At 49.7% G+C, this 16,930-nt stretch overlaps 2 protein-coding genes across 3 annotated transcripts; one reads left to right on the forward strand and one right to left on the reverse strand.

Moving 5' to 3' along the window:
* Positions 1–550: 550 nt before the first annotated feature.
* On the reverse strand, positions 551–3,274 carry LOC101755567. 2 transcript variants are annotated; one of them, XM_004969939.3, is made up of 3 exons: positions 1,739–3,274; positions 1,560–1,654; positions 551–897 (listed from the first exon to the last, which is right to left on the reverse strand). In XM_004969939.3, exons 1-3 carry the CDS (start codon positions 3,150–3,152, stop codon positions 808–810), a joined length of 1,599 nt encoding a protein of 532 aa, XP_004969996.1. In that variant the 5' UTR covers positions 3,153–3,274; the 3' UTR covers positions 551–807. The 2 variants fall into 2 exon arrangements, with proteins under 2 accessions (XP_004969996.1, XP_022682259.1); XM_022826524.1 differs by having other exon boundaries at positions 808–929.
* Positions 3,275–13,324: 10,050 nt separating this feature from the next.
* LOC101755973 (basic leucine zipper 6) lies at positions 13,325–16,448 on the forward strand. Its single transcript, XM_004969940.3, has 4 exons — positions 13,325–13,967; positions 14,064–14,154; positions 15,700–15,826; positions 16,003–16,448. The coding sequence occupies exons 1-4, from the start codon at positions 13,516–13,518 to the stop codon at positions 16,143–16,145; spliced, it is 813 nt and encodes a 270-aa protein (XP_004969997.1). The 5' UTR covers positions 13,325–13,515; the 3' UTR covers positions 16,146–16,448.
* The last annotated feature ends 482 nt before the right edge of the window (positions 16,449–16,930 follow it).

Here is a 16,930-nt window from a genome sequence, read left to right on the forward strand (position 1 = left end):
CAAAAAACTGCGGCCCCAAATCCACATCTAAAAGAACAATGGACAAACCCTGCAATCACAAGACCGTCAAGGTCAAGGAGCTCAGCCGAGCTACAGCAAGAGCTCCTGAAAACTCAACCTGCAAACTGAAAATAGAATATTACTCACGTTTGCGCTACAGAAAAGTCCAGCCCATGTGCTCCAGTCATCAAGACCCATACAATAAGCCACCAAACTGAATTCGTCAACCTTCAACATGATAAAGGAACATTTATGATCATTCTTAACTGGCCCGCTCCTAGCCAGCTTCCCACGTTTCAGGGCAAACCAAAGCAACATATATGTATGAAAAGCCCGATCTACAGAAAAATATGAACCAGAACTGACTTCAAGCTCCAATCTCAAATCTCATCACAAAAAAATGCTTGAACTAAACCAATTTACGGCCTCGAATAGAAACATTTCTGCTTTCATTCAGACAGTAAAGTAGGACCCACCAATGTAGATGGCGGCACATTGTTTCTCAATACTCAATAGACTAATAAGGTAGTAGATAATATGATGCGGAAACTTCTAAATGATGTCCAAATCATTGCACCACCCATGCCACTGGTTAAACCATTCTTACAGACTAATAAGTTAGGGATAACCTTGTATAATTATACCTCTATCTAAGGTTCACATGACAAAACATTGGTGCAATCTGATCAGCACTATCACACGATACTAAGTTGCACACAACCTACCATTCAACCAAAATGCAAGCAGATAACTTTTTTTTCCTAGCTTGTTCCCTATGAGGCTGCACCACCATGGCATGCTTCATCTTCAGAGCTGAACCCCATTCTGATCCATTCTCTCCCCGGTGTCATTCCTTTGATCAGGGTTTGCTACCAATTCAAGAAGCTGCTTTCCTCCCTGGACCACAATATCATGTGACATCATGTTTTCTAAAAGTGCCAAAAAAATGAAAAATTACGATTAAGCTTCATAGTAGTGTAAGCTAGCAAATAGTTCCATACATTGGATCCAGAAACATAGGGGGTTTTTATTAACTATAAACTAGAACAAGTAATTTTATAGCGAATATGCAAGTAACGAAAATACATATTCATCAGCAAAACAAATCAAGAACTGCCTAAATCATGAATGGTCAAAGATATTTTCAGATTTTAGTGGCACCTTCAGTATAACCATTTTCATTGCCTTAACTTGGTCAGATTGCTTCAATTTTAGCAAAAGGTCCTACTTGCCGTAAACATGATTAACAGATTACTCAAAAAGCAAAGAAGTACAGAGGTGCACAATGTCAAGAAATAGCTCAGCAAAGCCGGTGGTTTCTTGGTCTAGACGAGCTAAAACAAAAGTTCCATGACTCTCTAGCTTGCTGATTGAACTTATCGAAAGACAGGCACTTCTGCTCTTGCCAAAGCCTAAGAATTTAGCAGACACGGTAATTATCTCCAAAAAACTAGCACTTCACATCGAATAGCCAGTTATCTACATGAACCTGACAAGTCCAAGAGTAAACCCCTGATTTCACCCCCTGAACAGCCATATGAAGAAAGACCTCAACTCACCAGTGTGGTATTGTTGACATGACATCCTTCACTTGCACAAGAACTGTCCTCTATCTTCCTCTGGGATGCTTCTGCCTCATCATTGTCTTCCACACCTGCAGATAAAATGCATGAGTTGAGTTATGAAAGTTATCATTTATCTAAAATGCAGATACAGATAATTCATAGCTGGGACTTGCCATTGTTAAGGTCTGGAATTGATCTGGAATTCTTTAGTCTTTGTACTTCATGATTGAGCTTCGTTATGCCCATCTCCACTTCTGTAATCTCCTTCAGAAGCTTTGAAGACTTCAAAGACCATGTTACATCAATCACGCTCATCTTCTGGCTAGAATAATGCTGCACCCAAGCACGATTCTGCCCACTAGAGATACCAAGAACCTCTGAATCTGAGCCAGCAACTTCCTGAAGTTCAGCCAAAGACTTCTCAAGTAATTTGTCATACTGTTGAATCGTGCGGTACATCAGATTCATGTCTGCTTCGTATGGACGCATGGAAGCACTTCTCCGTCTAAGCTCCTCTTGCATATCACTCATCGTAGCTGCAACTAAGTGGTCTTTTTCCATCACCATTTTCTTAATCCACTCTACTTCATCCCGAGTGTCCCTGCAAGCCTTCTCCAAATTCAAGTATCTACTCTCCATGGCAGGGACATAACCTAGGATTTTTGACATACATGCTTGGAAAGGCGAGAGAGTGGAAAGAGGTTGGCAAGCGACGTACTGCAGTGGAAGATAAGACGTGGTGTCCAAAGGGCCAACATCTACATTGACATTGTTGTAATCTTCATCTTCCATTTCAATAGAGCGTCGAGCAGAACTCCGGCTACAACCTCCTTCCCTGTCATCATACTCCATCTTATGGCCCAAAAGCTTAACATCAGAGCCCTCACCGAAGATTGGCATATCCTCCAAGTCCCCAATGTTCTGGCTCCCCCCATAAACCAAGGAGGGATCTTCTTCCTCCTCCAACGCAAGGAACCCAACAGAATCCCACTGGCATTGCTGGCCTTTCCATCTCTTCGGACGAGGCAACCTCCCATCAAAATCGGCGAAAAGACCCGGGGTTTGGCGCTCCAACAGATGGATAAGGTACGGCGCGTACCGCCGCGGCGTCCCGTCCACCACCTCCCCCTTCACCACCGCCCACACCAAACCGCCCCAGTCCACCTCATATGCCTTGCCCTCCTCCACCAACCGCAGCGCCGCAGCGACCTCACCCGACGCATGCCCTCCGTCCCCTCCGCCTCCCAGAATCACGCGATCGCGGACGAACCCACTCACGGCGGCGATTGCCTCGGCGGTGGCGAACAAGGCCGCGTCCACCCCCTTGGCGAGGCCAACCGGGCCGGGCGGCAGCTCGAGGGCGCCCGCGAGATCGGCGGGGGAAGCGGAGATGGGGGCGCCGGAGGCGCCGGCGATGGAGACCAAAATGCGGCCCGAGGCGTCGTCGTAGGCGGCGGCGAGCCCGAGCTCCTCGGGCGGGTGGTCGGGGAGGACGAGCCGCGCGAAGTCCCCAAGCCCCACGGCGCCGAGCATCGCCGCGTCTCCGAGGTCCCCGCCGCCGTCGCCAACACGCCTGCGGAGCCGCATGGGGCTTCTTGGAGCTAGGTTTGGATGGGGCAGCGGGGGTTTGCGCTGCCGGAGAGGGTTTTTTCCGCAAAGGGGAGGTGCGGACTGCGAACCGCTGGCTCAGGGGATGTTGATTGATTTGAACAAGAGGTGTGGGGAGTGGGAAGGGAAGGGGAGGAAGGCACACCGCCTCCCGGCTCTTGATCTCCTCTTTCACTGGAAGTGGGCTCCAGTGCCTTTGTGGATCTACATGTCAGTGTGTACAGTATTCTACAGGCGGGTACGTCTTGTGAGTTGAGTACCGAGGGATACTGATTTCGGGGCTTTCTGGCACCCTGACAGGTGGGCGGCAGCGATGGTGGTACCCGGCTGTCAGTGAGTGTTTGTGGGTGTGACCGGTCCGTTCCTCCGTTAAAAAAAAACGCTCCCTCTGACATGCTGAAGACGTAGCACGAACCCGGAAGGCGATGAGACGGGAGAGAGAAGTTGACCGGACCTACATGGCTTTCTACTCACGCTATCTGTAGTCTGCGCACTAGCCTAGTAGGTGGTCAGTGGTTGCGGTGCAATGCTAAATTTGGGCCTTGTTTAGTTCCCAATTTGGAAGTGGTAAAATTGGCATTTTGTTATAAATACGCAACTGTAGCATTTTGTTTGTATTTGTGAATTATTGTCCAAATATTGACTAATTAGGCTCAAAAGATTCGTCTCGCAAAGTACAACAAAACTGTGCAATTAGTTTTTGATTTCGTCTACATTTAGTATTCCATGCATGTACCGCAAGTTTGATGTGATGAGGAATCTTTTTTTTGCATAGTGCCAAAGTTGGAAATTTGGGGGTAACTAAACATGACCTTGATCACGGACATCCTTCAATGTTGACTTTTGCTGCACTCAAATATGTCTTTGATGGTGGACACTTTTCTTTTGGGACTATTTGCTAATGGACACTAAGTCAATAAAATACCAATATTCTGTTTGAAAGGAGAAAGAAAGGGTATGAGAAGCCAACTTTGTCCTGGATTTGACTGGGGTCTACATGTCATTTTTTTAACAAGATGGAGAACGGCGACATACATAGGTCGATTTTGTGAGATTTAAAGGCTGGGACCGGATTGTGGATGTGGAGTAGTTTTAGGGGCTTTTATGCAAGACATTGAAGACACAAGAAGTGTTCGATAACTACAGTATTCCTCGAGGACCTTTTGTAAAATCTCAAGATCCAATCCATGGGCCTGTTCGCTTCAGCTTATTCAGCCGGCTTATCAGCCACCAAACAGTGTTTTCCTCTCACAACAAATCAGCCGTTTTAGCTTTTTAGTCGGCTCCTTAAATCTTGATGACGGCCTCGCCGGTGCTTCGGGGGGCGGGCCCCTTGGGCGAGCTGTGGCGGCGGAGGAGGGGGCACTAAGAAACTTCAGCCCTGTTTAGTTGCTCAATTTTGCACCTCCCAACTTTGCGTTTACTGTTCACCCTAACTTTGCAACTGCGCCAAACTCTGCATGTCCCAAATTTGGCCTCTACAAACTTTGCAATTCACTGTTTAACATCATTAATACCATCAATTCTGCATGGCTGCATGGCCCATCCATGTTGTCATGCAAAAACGCATGAACAACTCTAATGTCTACACAATTTATTGCATTTTCAAAAACAAAACATCAAGGAAAATATTCTCAAGTGCAACGCAAATTATTACAGATTCAAATCCGCCGAAAATTGTTACAGATCCTCACAAAGTATATAAACAAGTACATGTCCTCAATCACAAAGTATTCAAGACCTGGAAAACAAATATTCAGCAAGCATGTCTCGGAATGCATTCATGCTTGCCATGTCCGCACTCTCTGGCGTAAGCACTGTTTCCGGCTGATCCTGAGTGCCTTCAACAGGCATATAGTTTATGTTGTTGTCCACTATACCAAAGTGACTATCAAAGTCACCATTAATCCTAATGAAGTTGTGCAACGACATGCATGCACATATAATATGTGTCTGTGTTTCTTGTGGATAGGCCGGGATGTCCAACAATATGCGCCACTTCATTTTCAACACTCCAAATGCCCTTTCGATCACATTTCTAAGAGATGAATGTGCAAAGTTGAATATCTCCTTCATACCTTGTGGTTCGGGCGCGTTTTGAAAGTCTTGGATGTGATACTTGGTCTGCCGGTAAGGAGCCAGGAAGCCGGTGCGATTTGCATACCCCGAGTCCACCAAGTAGTACTTCTCTACACCAGCAGTAAGTACCTGTAAGTTTACAATGCTTCAATTAGAAAACAGTAATGACCTAGTTTTGTTGTGTGTACCTCTAGGTGGCTTTAGGAAGTGGTCTCTGTAATTTGTGATTGCATCGTCAAACACCCTCATGTCATGCACTGAACCATGCCACCCAGCAAGGACAAAAGTAAAGACCATATCGAAGTCACAAGCGGCCATGACATTCTAGGTTGTCTTGCCTTTCCTACACATGTGCTGCATAAACTTTTCACTTGGCACAACCACAGGAATGTGAGTGCCATCTATTGCTCCTATGCAACCCTTGAATTCAGGGTAGAACCGATTGTTTTGCAGCCTGGGATGCATTGTTCTAAAGTCTGGGTCCCGAGGTTTAATGATGTCGGCAGATAGGTCTACCATACAACTGAGGACTTTGTAAAATAGGCTATGCACAGTGGCTAGTGATCTCTCAAATCTGTCCTCTGCTTGCCTAACTGATTGTGGTGCCCCATATATCCAAAGGAACATTCCTAGAGCCTCAATAGTGCTAGATTTGTTTGATGCTGTGAGTCCATACTCAGATGTCAACAAATCATGCAGCCTATGAAACATGTGTGGGGTCATCCTAAATATGGTGTAGCAGGATGATTCATTGGCAAGCTTGTTAAGTACCCATTGCTCCCCAGTCAATGCTGGATTCCTATACGGTCCTCTATTGCAATACTTGTCCATATGAATAGCATAGCCATACGTACCATAGATAAATGGTGCTTCATCATCGTCTTCTACCAGCATTTTTCAGAATTCTTCCCACCAGTCGTCCTGCGCGTCCACCTCTTCCACTGGAGCTTCAACTTGTGCACCAACATGAGCTTGAACATCCTGCCCATTGCAAAAAAAACACAGAAACAGTAAGTAGAATTCATTTGGTAGCCGCAGTACTAAAGCCTACTACCTCCATTCAAACATCCATTGATCTCACACAGAGGCAGTCAGTTTAACAAATAATAAGCAACGTAACTAAATTCAACAACCATGCTTGTAATTTAGCGCTTCCTAACATAGTTCATCATATGTTCGTCATCACAACATAAATAATAACCAACACAATTTAATTTAACTACACGTCATGACAAGCACACATAAAAGACATAGGCCATCATGCCAACAAAAGTCACATCTAGGTGTGATGCATGGATGGTAGGGTATGGTTTTATACCGTAGTGGCATATTGCTTGATCATGGAGAGTCTTGCTTCAACAGGTGTGCACAGAAAGATATTGCGTAGATCGTCATGCATGCATATCTTGACCACACCATTCTAGAGTTGTCCTTCCATCAGGTGCACTCCAAGCTCTATCACCGAATCTGTAACTAGTTTCTATGCTTGTTTCCTAGCATCTTGTTGTTGTTTCTTCTTCTCCTTTTCTTCTTCAACCTCCTTCTTCTTATCCAAATACGCCCTTTCGATCACTGATGTCCTATGATCATAACTGGAGTTGAACCTTGTCATGTTGCTATTCATGTTCCGAACAGCTGCGCCCTTGGTCTTCTTGTTGGGGCTTGTTGCTGTGCTGCGGATGCTGTTGGAGCTCCTCTTGCTTCCACTGCTGACTGGGGTCGCACAGCTCTGAGGGGTGCCACAGTCAGCATCTTCATCTTCTTCTTCGTCACTACTAATGAAGTTAATTTGGCGGCTGACCCCAGGAACAAAGTAGGTTTCTTCCATCACTGCAACTCCACAGAACATGCGGTCCAGTTCATCAATGTATTCTAGCCATCCATCCTTCAGATCATACCAGTCTTGCTTCCCCTACATTGCAAATAACAACACACATACAGTCAGAAGCTAGTAGAGAAAGACAACGAGTACAAAATGAAGTGTTCAAAGATCATGAACCTTGCAATGGTCCTGCCACCACTTATCACTAGCAACCACAGAGCCATCTGGTCTGTGCCCCAAGCCTGTGCACTTCGTCCGAAGATTTTCGATGAACTGCCAAAGCAATTTTAACTGTCTGTACTTATAACCAAACTGCTCTGTTACGGAACTTGCCAGACGTAGCTAGAAACTTATCCTGCATCTCTTTCCAGCCCCACTTGCTCATGTTGCCATTCTTGCAGTTACCCAAATCAATTTGTTGGCAGTAAATCTCACAAAAAGCCTGAGTATCCTCTTTGGTCCACTTGGCCCTGCTTGGCTCATTCTATGCACAATTTAATTGAACAAGCAATGCATGAATGAGTAATGACAATAAGCATGACTAACCGAAACAATCAACATACCAGGGAATAATGTAAGCGTACGCAAGGGCAGATCTTGGATGTAAATATGTGAAGCGAAATGTACTGGATTGTTGTCGGCGTCCAGTGCTTGAGCCGCGCCGCGACGACGAGAACCGTGCACCCTGGATGTAGGTCGCCGCTGACGAGGCAAGGGAGCCGCGGCCTGACCACCGATGCCGGAAGGCTCTCGGACGGGAGGGCCCCCCCGGCTGCTGCCGCCTCCTCCCGCTTGGTCGGTAGAGCGAAGGATCCCTTCGTAGTCATTGATGTGCGGCCAACCGGAGCTTGCATTGAGGTTGAGGCCGGACATACCCAGCTGGCTTGGGGTGGGCAAGGTGGACGACGAGTTATGATGCGGCACGAAGGTGTAGGGGTTGTAGGCACCGGATCCTGAGCCCGGCGGCGCCAGAGAGAACAAGTTCCTTGTGCGGTGGCCGTCGTTGTAGTCGGAGACGTTGCCGAAGTCGAACCCCGAAGCATTGCCGTATCCGCCGGCGTTGCAGCCCGCGGGGTTGCTGGATCCACCGGCGTTGAACTCTGCGCCGTTCCCTTCACGGTTGAAGTCGTCCATCGCCGCCGATGGGGTCAACCACGGTGGATCCGGTACCGGACGCGGTGGATCGGACCGACTAGATCCTGGATCTGGTGCTGGAAAGCTCGATTCGAGCGGAGGCGGCGAGAGGAGCGGCGGGGGAGAGGGAGAGCGGCGCAGGGGGAGAGAGAGCGGCGGGGGAGAGGGAGAGCGGCGCAGGGTTGGAGAGAGCGGCGGAGGAGAGGGAGAGTGGCGGGGAAGAGGGAGAGCGGCGCAGGGGGAGAGAGAGCGACTGCGGTGGTGCTAGGGTTCAGAGTGCGACCGGTGCTGTGGCGCTGGAATGGATCAGGTGGGGTCGGCGGGGGCCGAATTCGGGCCATCCAAAAGGCCGAATTTGGACCGAAGTTTGCCAGCCCGTTTAGTTCCAAAGTGCAAAAAGGTGGCCCAATTACTGTACAAAGTCAAATTTGGCCCTCAACTAAACAAGGCCTTCTTCGGTGGGGTTCTGTTGGCAGGGGCGGAACGGCTCCTTGAGCTGCGCGTCGTGGCATGCGGCATGCGGCCATTGGAGAGCCGAGGTCTGCGGCGGCATTCGACGCGTTCGTGGTGAGCGTCTTCGAGTGCGCGACATGGACAACGTCGGATACACGGACGCTGTGCCGCGTGTGGAGGTGCCGTTCTAGCTATCAGCAGAGACCAAGGACTTTTTGGCCTGCTGTGTCATGGGAGACGCCGCCGACCGGTGGACCGCGGCGCTCCTGGAGCACCTGTTCGTCGACGGCGCGGCAGTGCGGCAGCCTCTGGTGCGCGTGCGCCGATTCCCCCCAGGCTGACTCGGAAGCCAGGACGAAGAGCCAGGCGGTTCGTTGGAAAGGCTAGAGCAGCGGAGGAAAGGGGTTGACAGATAAGGAAAAAAATAATCTGTCGACCCCATTTTTACAGGGACAAAATTGACATTTTGCACTCCCTTAGTTCACAAATAGATATTTTATTGCCTGTAGTGCTCTGTGGCAAATCGACGCAAAGGACGAGTGTTTTCCAGCAAAGAGGAGAATGAGTGATGTCCCGTGGCTAATACCACGTTTCTAGAGCGTCCGAGACCAAAATTACCCAATTTACAGCGCTTTCACTCGTTCATCCCACACGAACTGCACGACAACACGAGTAATGAGAGCTGGTGATGCAAGGTATTGATGGTATTGACGCTTCATTGAATCACATTTTCCGCGCATAAAAATATTTCCACTTGTTATTCATCGACAAAATCATATAAATATCGACTACTTTATTAGAGGTAGACAAATCACATGACGTCGGTTTTGTTTGGGACCACGTCTAAGGCCTGCGGCATCGGTGTTGGTCTTGTTCGGGATGTGGCATCGGCGTTCATCTTGTTTGGAACCACGTAAAATCGGTGTTGATCTTATTTGGGATCACGTCTAAGGTTGCAGCATCGGCAACAGTAAAGAGTTGCGGCATTCATGTCTCAAGGTTGTGGCATCAACGTTGGTCTTATTCGGGACCATTGAGGGTTGCAACATTGACGTTGGTCTTATTCGGAGCCACACGTGAGGGCTGAGGTATCGGTATTGATCATCTCATAGCTGCGGCATCCGCATTGATCTTTTGGAACCACATATAAGGATTATGGTATTGGCATCGATAAAAGAGTTGTAACGTTTGGTCTTGTTTAGGATCACATCTAAGAGACGCGGCATCGGTGTTGATCTTATTTGGGACCACATCCGAGGGCTGCGACATCGGCGTTGGCCTTATTCAGAACCACGTCTCAGGGCTACGGCATCCATATTGGTCTTATTTAGGACCATGTCTAAGGGCTGCGGTATCGGCATGAGCAAAAGAGCAGAGAATTCTTTTTGGCTGCATCAGGTGCAGTTTATCGAACTGCGCAACGGCTGAAACATGATATAACCAAATAGGTCTATTGGCTAATCTTTTCCCCCTTAGAAGCCATTCAAATTTTATACCATCCTACAACACAAATCGACAATACCAAGCAAATATACCATAGAAATCTAAAAGAATCATACTTAATTGATCGCATAGTATCTAACCCATTGGAATCGAATACCCTTTTTGGCACCCATTTCAAGCTCACTGCTTTCAAGGTCTGATGCTTCGACACTGTAACAGCTCGGCGGGGGTACCATCTTCCATCATTAGCTTCTCATCGAGGAGGAGGCGGCACCAGCGGTGCCCAACAGCGCACTGGAGTCAACATGTCAGCGTGACCTAGATAGACTAGTGTGCAACCCCGACTCGGTCCAGCCAACTGGCCACCTGGTTTTCATCGATTCCGAGTCAAAAGCTAAAGGGCACCAGTTGTCATTTTGAAATTATTCTCTTTCGTCCTCAAGATAGCGGAATAAATGATATAGTGAAGGCAGTTCCTTACAGTGAAACTCTAGAAAACAATACTCTTGTCCTCAAGATAGCGGAATAAATGATGTAGTGAAGGCGGTTCCTTACAGCAGAGTACTATCTAGCAGCACTGAGCACTTTTCATGATATCCACCAACAAACCAGCTTCACTTTGCGTTTGGTTTCGGGGTGAAACAAAACCAGACATTATCGAAGGTAGACCTAATTAATTAGATAAGAACTTAATCATTGTAAAAGCCTTGTGCTACTAAAAATATCAGCTTATGTTCCATAGGCGTGGAGCCTTATTCATAGGAGGGAGGAAGAACTTTCCCTTTCCTTTTTTATCGTGTTTATCTATTGCATTCTATATGTTTTACTCGAAGATCAAGATCAGGTGCACTACTTGCTCTCTCTTCTGAATCATGCTATTCATGCCGCGCCCGGGGGGACCTTCTTGAGAGACTTTGGATCGTCTTGATTAGACGTCATGTACGCCCTTCATTATCGGTCATCTCTGCTTAGAGCTTGGCCCATGAGAGGTTGACCTTTGGCTCGCCCCTAGACCATTGCTTCCTCCTTGAGCTTCGACTAGAGACCTTCGGACGTGTTCACCTGCACATGAGAAAAACAAACACCACAAAGTAAAACAACCACCTTCTTTAGGATCTAAAGTTATAGCTGAACCCTACTCTGATGATCATCCCCACCAATAACTTTTGCTACCTTCGGAAATTTTTCCAGTTGTACTATCAATATTCGAGCTGACATGCAGTTCTCAGGATCGTAACACTTTGCATATCCGCGAGCAATTTTTTCCAAATATACTGCACCTTCACTCGTTGGCTCCACGTACGGAAGCAAGTCGCTCGAACATTGTCTGATTTTTTAAAGATACTCGATCATCCCACACGAGTGATGTAACTATGTAAGCTTTTGATGCACTCTGTATAACGCTCTCCTTGAGATGGTTGCTAGATGTCAAGGGCGACTCTAAAGGGGGCTCTAATCCCCTGCTGCTAAAGACTTCCATTGGAACCAGAAGAGGAGAAGAGAGGAAAAGGAGGAAGAAATGGTGAAGATAGAGTAGGAAGAAGTTTATTCGTTCTCTAATGCTTCACAAAATCCGCCCATAAACAGGTTTTCACAAAATTATATAGTACTACTAGTTCTCTATGGGAATATGCTATCAAGGGCTCAAAGCCGAGTGTGGTATGTGGAAAGAAACCTGCAAGGGAAAAAATGGGCACGAGGGAAAAAAAAAAGAAGAGGTAGCACGGCAGGATAAAATCGGCCCGCGGGGGCTTTTGTCGATGCAGGTGTGGCATGGGCGCATGGACTGCTACCATGGCCCGTCCGTATCTGTTATCAGGCCGATTTACGTCCGATTTGGTCAATAAAAGAGTTGCATGAAGACAGACCCTGGGCCTTTTTTTAGGGCAGCACCCCGGTGGGCCTTCGTCGGCAATACTTCTGTCGTTTCGTTTTTCGCATTTTATCAGCGCAAGCCATGTGCCAAAGCTAAAAATTACTGTCACTTATGCAGCACAGCACCCGTACCCAAAGACCTTCAGACTTCTGAGACCAATTTATCTCGACGTAGTAGCTTGATGCGCAGAAGATTCCCGAGCAGGCAAGAAAGGAATTACGCGGACGCGGTTAGATCTCTGATCCCGAGGGGATTTGCAAACATGCTCCTGTCTGACGAGAAGATACGCGCGTAGCGCAGTGGTTTCTTTCCGGCGCAAAGCTGAAAGCTGCCCACGAGACGGTCCGTTTCGTTGTTTATTCCGTCGATCTCTGACACGGTCCATCCGCGCCGCCGCGCGCAACCCGCAGCACCAGCACGAACCAGAAGGACACGACGCGAGCGCGCCACGCGCGGCGCCGCCCTCCCAACCTCGGCGACCATGCATCTCGGCGACTTCTTCTACCTGCAAGGCATCTCGGCGACCCCGGGCTGCTCACCAGTCGCTGCCACCAAACAAATCAAGCAGATCATCACTCTATCGTCCATTGGTACGTGGTCCACGGCGCGCGGACCCTGTCTCGTGACGCCCTGAATGAAAACGAAGCACGTGTCCCGGCATGTGATCAACAACGACGTGCAATCAAATCGATCACTCTCCCTGAATCGCCTAATCGTCCCCGAGGAGACGCCTATTAATCGCCCGGTCTCAAGTACGTGCCGGCGGCATCGCGATCCCCCTGTCCCGTGCCGAGCACCGCGGCCGTTGGCGCGGCAGGGAGCGGGACGCGGCCGTTTCCGGGCGACAACGACGGCCAGACCATCCATTTCAAGCGCCCTCGAGGCCTCGACCGGTCTCGCCGCGCCCGCCCGCGGATCCGCCGCCGGGCGGGCGCAGGGATCCGGGTGCGGCGGGCGGACAGCGGCACGTGGACGGGGGATTCCCTGCCCACCTACATAACTGCCTCGGCGCCTGCCCCTTTTCGGCTTTCACTGCCACTTGAACCCGCCGACCCCCACCAACGCCTTCCCGCCCGCCCGCGCTACGCGTAGAAGGCTATGGATCCCCTCCCATCGCTCGCTAGCTAGAGGAGAGGAGGAGCCGGAGGCCGGAGAGCTAGCTGGCGCAGGCTGTCCTCATGTTCCAAAAGTCTCGTCCCATGTGACCCTCCAATTCCAATTCCCACCCGTCTCCATCCCCTCGCCCCGGCACAAGCTACCCGGGGGGGCCAGGACGGTGGTGTGTGTGTGTGTGTGGGGGGGGGGGGGGGGGGGGGGGGGGGTAGCTAGCTGCTAGCCACTGCACCACTATAAAACAAAACTCCAGGCGCCGGCGCCCATCGCAAGAGCCGAAGAGCGAGCGCGCACTGGCGGCGGCGTAAGCTAATACCGGAGCTGGGAATTCACTGGCCGGCGTGCTCATTGCGAGCGAACTAGCTAGCGCGGGGTCGTCGTCTGCGGATCAGGCGGCGGCGGCCGTGTCGCGCGCAGCACGCATGGCGCAGCTGCCACCCCGGATCCCGGCCGCGGTGCACCACTGGCCGGAGGGGGGCCACCACGGGGCGGCGGCGTGGGCTGACGACTTCGCCGAGTTCGCGGCGTCGCGGCGGGGCGCGCACCGGAGGTCGCTCAGCGACTCGGTGGCCTTCGTCGAGGTGGCGCCCGCGGACGGCGCGGCGGGCGAGTTCGACCGCCTCGACGACGATCAGCTCATGTCCATGTTCCCCGACGAGGCCGGCGGCGGCGTGTCGTCGTCCGCGCCGGGGTCCGACAACGGCGGCAGCAGCGACAGCGACGGCGAAAAGCGTGGCGGCGGTGCTCCGGCGGGCGGCGGCAGCAATGGCTGCGATGACGAGCGGAACGAAGCCTCGGACGCGCAGGCGCTGGCGACGGGGCAGGCCGCCGCCGCCTCCACGGAGCTGATCCGGGACCCCAAGAGGGTGAAGAGGTGAGCCCTGTGCGCGAACAACCATGCATTCTGCAAGCAAACCCAGCTTGATCTGTGGCCTGATCGATCGAAACGCTTGCCCGGCGATGCTGCTAGGATCCTGGCCAATCGGCAGTCGGCTCAGAGGTCGCGGGTGAGGAAGCTGCAGTACATCTCCGAGCTCGAGCGCAGCGTCACAACCCTGCAGGTATACAGAATCACATCAATATACACAATTTCTGCGATTCTTGCACAATCATAAACGAAGCAGTTGTACCACAAAATGCACTAGAATATAGTGCTAGCTTTAGAGCTAGCGTAGACATAGTCAAGCTAATCTCATATCGAAATGCATTAGTCAAAAGCTGCCACCTGCCGCATGTGAATCGTAAGATACTCGCCAGTTACTCGAAATGGACCTCGATCTGTCGATCAGTTATACTAGCTAGGAATGGGACCGGAACTTGGTAGTAAAATTGACATGCTTCACCGATCCCTATAGATCTTGCCTACATTCTGTCCTGACTTGATGCGAAGAGCAGCGTACAAAACTAGTGCAAGCGTGGAAAGCACTGCACATGGCCGCAATAGCAAAATTGCGCAGGAAATTACATGCGCAAACGCACTCGATCGATTTAGACGCGACGTGCATGATGCGTTTGCATGCATGCTCAGGAACACAATGGCGGCATGGCGCCCTGAAACCTTTTTTCTTTACATGAAGGAAGAGCTGAATTTCATGATTAAAAAAAATTTTGTTCCCTTCTCTGCACAACGCAGTATGGAGCTTTGATGCACCCGCGCCTATTGTCTATCACACGATGTCACAATTCACGGACACACGTTAACTTGGGAGTTGGGAGGCGACTACCTGTGTCATTTCAGCACATGCATAGCCAGGCCAGCAGGCAAGGTAGATAGATAGATAGATCGGCGGCACAGGCTGTCCAGCAATAGCAACAGCGTCGCAAGTGATGAGCCCATGTGCGTGTGGAGGCCGTGCCGGCCTTGGCGTGCACCCGGGGGGCGGATCATGGAACGCTCCCTCCCTCCTCCCTCCCGTGCATGCACGCCGATGCCTTCTTTACCCTCTCGCCCCCGGGTACCAACCCCACGTAGCGCCATGATCCAAGTGCACATGCCCCTGCATGGCTGCGGTGGTCCCTGACCCCTGCGCGCGTGAGTGAGTGCTGGATCGACTCGCGTGTGCACGGATCGATCGAGCTGGTAGGTAGAACCGTAGAATTAGAACACGAGCCTTGCCTTTGCCTCCTTGCCGTCGCGCAGGATCTGGTTCCTTGGTTACCGAGTGTCTCACGCAAACGGTATTAGTTAGTTGCAGTATTTACTAGCTACTAGTCGCATTTAACAATTCAGGCTAGTATGCTTGAACAATGCGTATGAAATAGCGATGGGGTCGAGCTTTTCTTTGTTTATTCATTGCTGCACATGGCGCAAGCTAGGTACAGATCAGAGGTTCCTGAGTGTTGTCCGGTTCTGTTAGCTTTGCCGTCGCCGTATGATCGGCAGGTTGTTCCAAACAACTGGATTCACCTTGATTACGTCTTAAGCAGTTAAGCTACACCTGCAGTAGGGAAAATCTGAAAACTGTCAGAGGGGAAAATTCAGCATCCATGAAATTGAACGATCTTTTCTCGACAGCAGCTACGATGCGTGTCTGAAGTTTTCCTCGGAGTTGCTTGCTTGCTCTGCTTCTGCTAGTTTGTGAATCGATCGTTGAATTGCTCTGCAGAACGAGGTGTCCGTGCTGTCTCCTCGGGTGGCATTTCTGGATCAGCAGCGGACGATACTGACCGTCGGCAACAGCCACCTCAAGCAGCGGATCGCAGCTCTTGCACAGGACAAGATCTTCAAGGATGGTGAGTGCAATGCTTTGCTTGGGTTATCTAGGCAGTAAGTATAGTTTAACTAGCAGTGCTAGTTCATAATTCACAGAGAGCTGATAATGCATAACCACTGAGAGTGAGGCGTTATGGGGGTTATCTCATCATGCTTCAACGAGCATCACTCATGACTGAAGAAACTTTTTTTTCAGCTCATCAAGAGGCGTTGAGGAAGGAGATCGAGAGGCTGCGGCAGGTCTACGAGCAGCAGAGCCTCAAGATGTCAGCCGGCTCTGCCGCTTCTGAACACGGGCCGCCGCCCCCGGTGCGCGCGGAGAAAGAGCTCATGAGCTAGCTCACCCATGCCTGTCCCGTGTCAGCTGTGCAGTCCGCCTTATCATTATTAACCTGGAGGGAACATTGCATCATGATTCCTTTTTTTCAGATTCTGTGGATGTTTTCTTCTTTTTCTGCTTCTTCTTATGATTCTTTTTTCCCATTGACATGTGCATTGATTCTTTGTACTTTAATTTGGATTTGTTTTACTGTGCAAATTGTGGTAAAGTCGTCAGGAAAACTGAACTTTCAGTCTTTCATGTAAATCATTTTTGAAGCATTACATCTCTGGTAATCTGGATAGCTCTTGATTTTCTTTCTACTGTCATCTTCTTTCTTGTTTGGTCAGATCTCCTAATATTGGCAAGTTCAATGTAATTGAATTTCGTTTGTTGAATACTAAAACTGGACTGAAATGAGTAGATGAGAAAATCAGAAAATCAACGGCAAATGAGATGAATGGTGTGCCCAAGTGCAGATGTCTGGATGCCTTTTCCCTTGAGGAAGGCAGTTCAGCAGGTTAGGCGAGCCTGTAACAGGCTTGAACACGGTACAAAACACTAACAGCGGCGACAAAGCACCGAGAAGGGAAGTAGCCGCATTGTCGAAAGAGTGTACTCACTTCGGCAACAAAGGTCTCTTCTTGCACAATTGCCGTGTACAAACTGAATGTTCTCCGGCAATGCTGCAGCGTTGATTCATCCATCTGGTCAAGAGTACTAATAACTCTTCTTCACAGCCATTTTCCTCACGACCATTTGCTTGATCTGTGAAATTCTTGTTTGTTTTAATGCTATTGTTCAG

The sequence above is a fragment of the Setaria italica genome, chromosome V, assembly GCF_000263155.2.
Source record: "Setaria italica strain Yugu1 chromosome V, Setaria_italica_v2.0, whole genome shotgun sequence".
In the NCBI taxonomy this organism is placed as follows: Eukaryota; Viridiplantae; Streptophyta; class Magnoliopsida; order Poales; family Poaceae; genus Setaria; species Setaria italica.

Coding starts and splice junctions, on each gene's coding strand:
- LOC101755567 (XM_004969939.3), bottom strand. CDS start 3,152: ATGCGGCTCCGCAGGCGTGTTGGCGACGGCGGCGGGGACCTCGGAGAC. Junction 1,655..1,738: donor AATTCCAGACCTTAACAATG/GCAAGTCCCAGC, acceptor TTTTATCTGCAG/GTGTGGAAGACAATGATGAG. Junction 898..1,559: donor ATGTCAACAATACCACACTG/GTGAGTTGAGGT, acceptor ATTGTGGTCCAG/GGAGGAAAGCAGCTTCTTGA.
- LOC101755973 (XM_004969940.3), top strand. CDS start 13,516: ATGGCGCAGCTGCCACCCCGGATCCCGGCCGCGGTGCACCACTGGCCG. Junction 14,155..15,699: donor GCAGCGTCACAACCCTGCAG/GTATACAGAATC, acceptor ATTGCTCTGCAG/AACGAGGTGTCCGTGCTGTC. Junction 15,827..16,002: donor GGACAAGATCTTCAAGGATG/GTGAGTGCAATG, acceptor CTTTTTTTTCAG/CTCATCAAGAGGCGTTGAGG.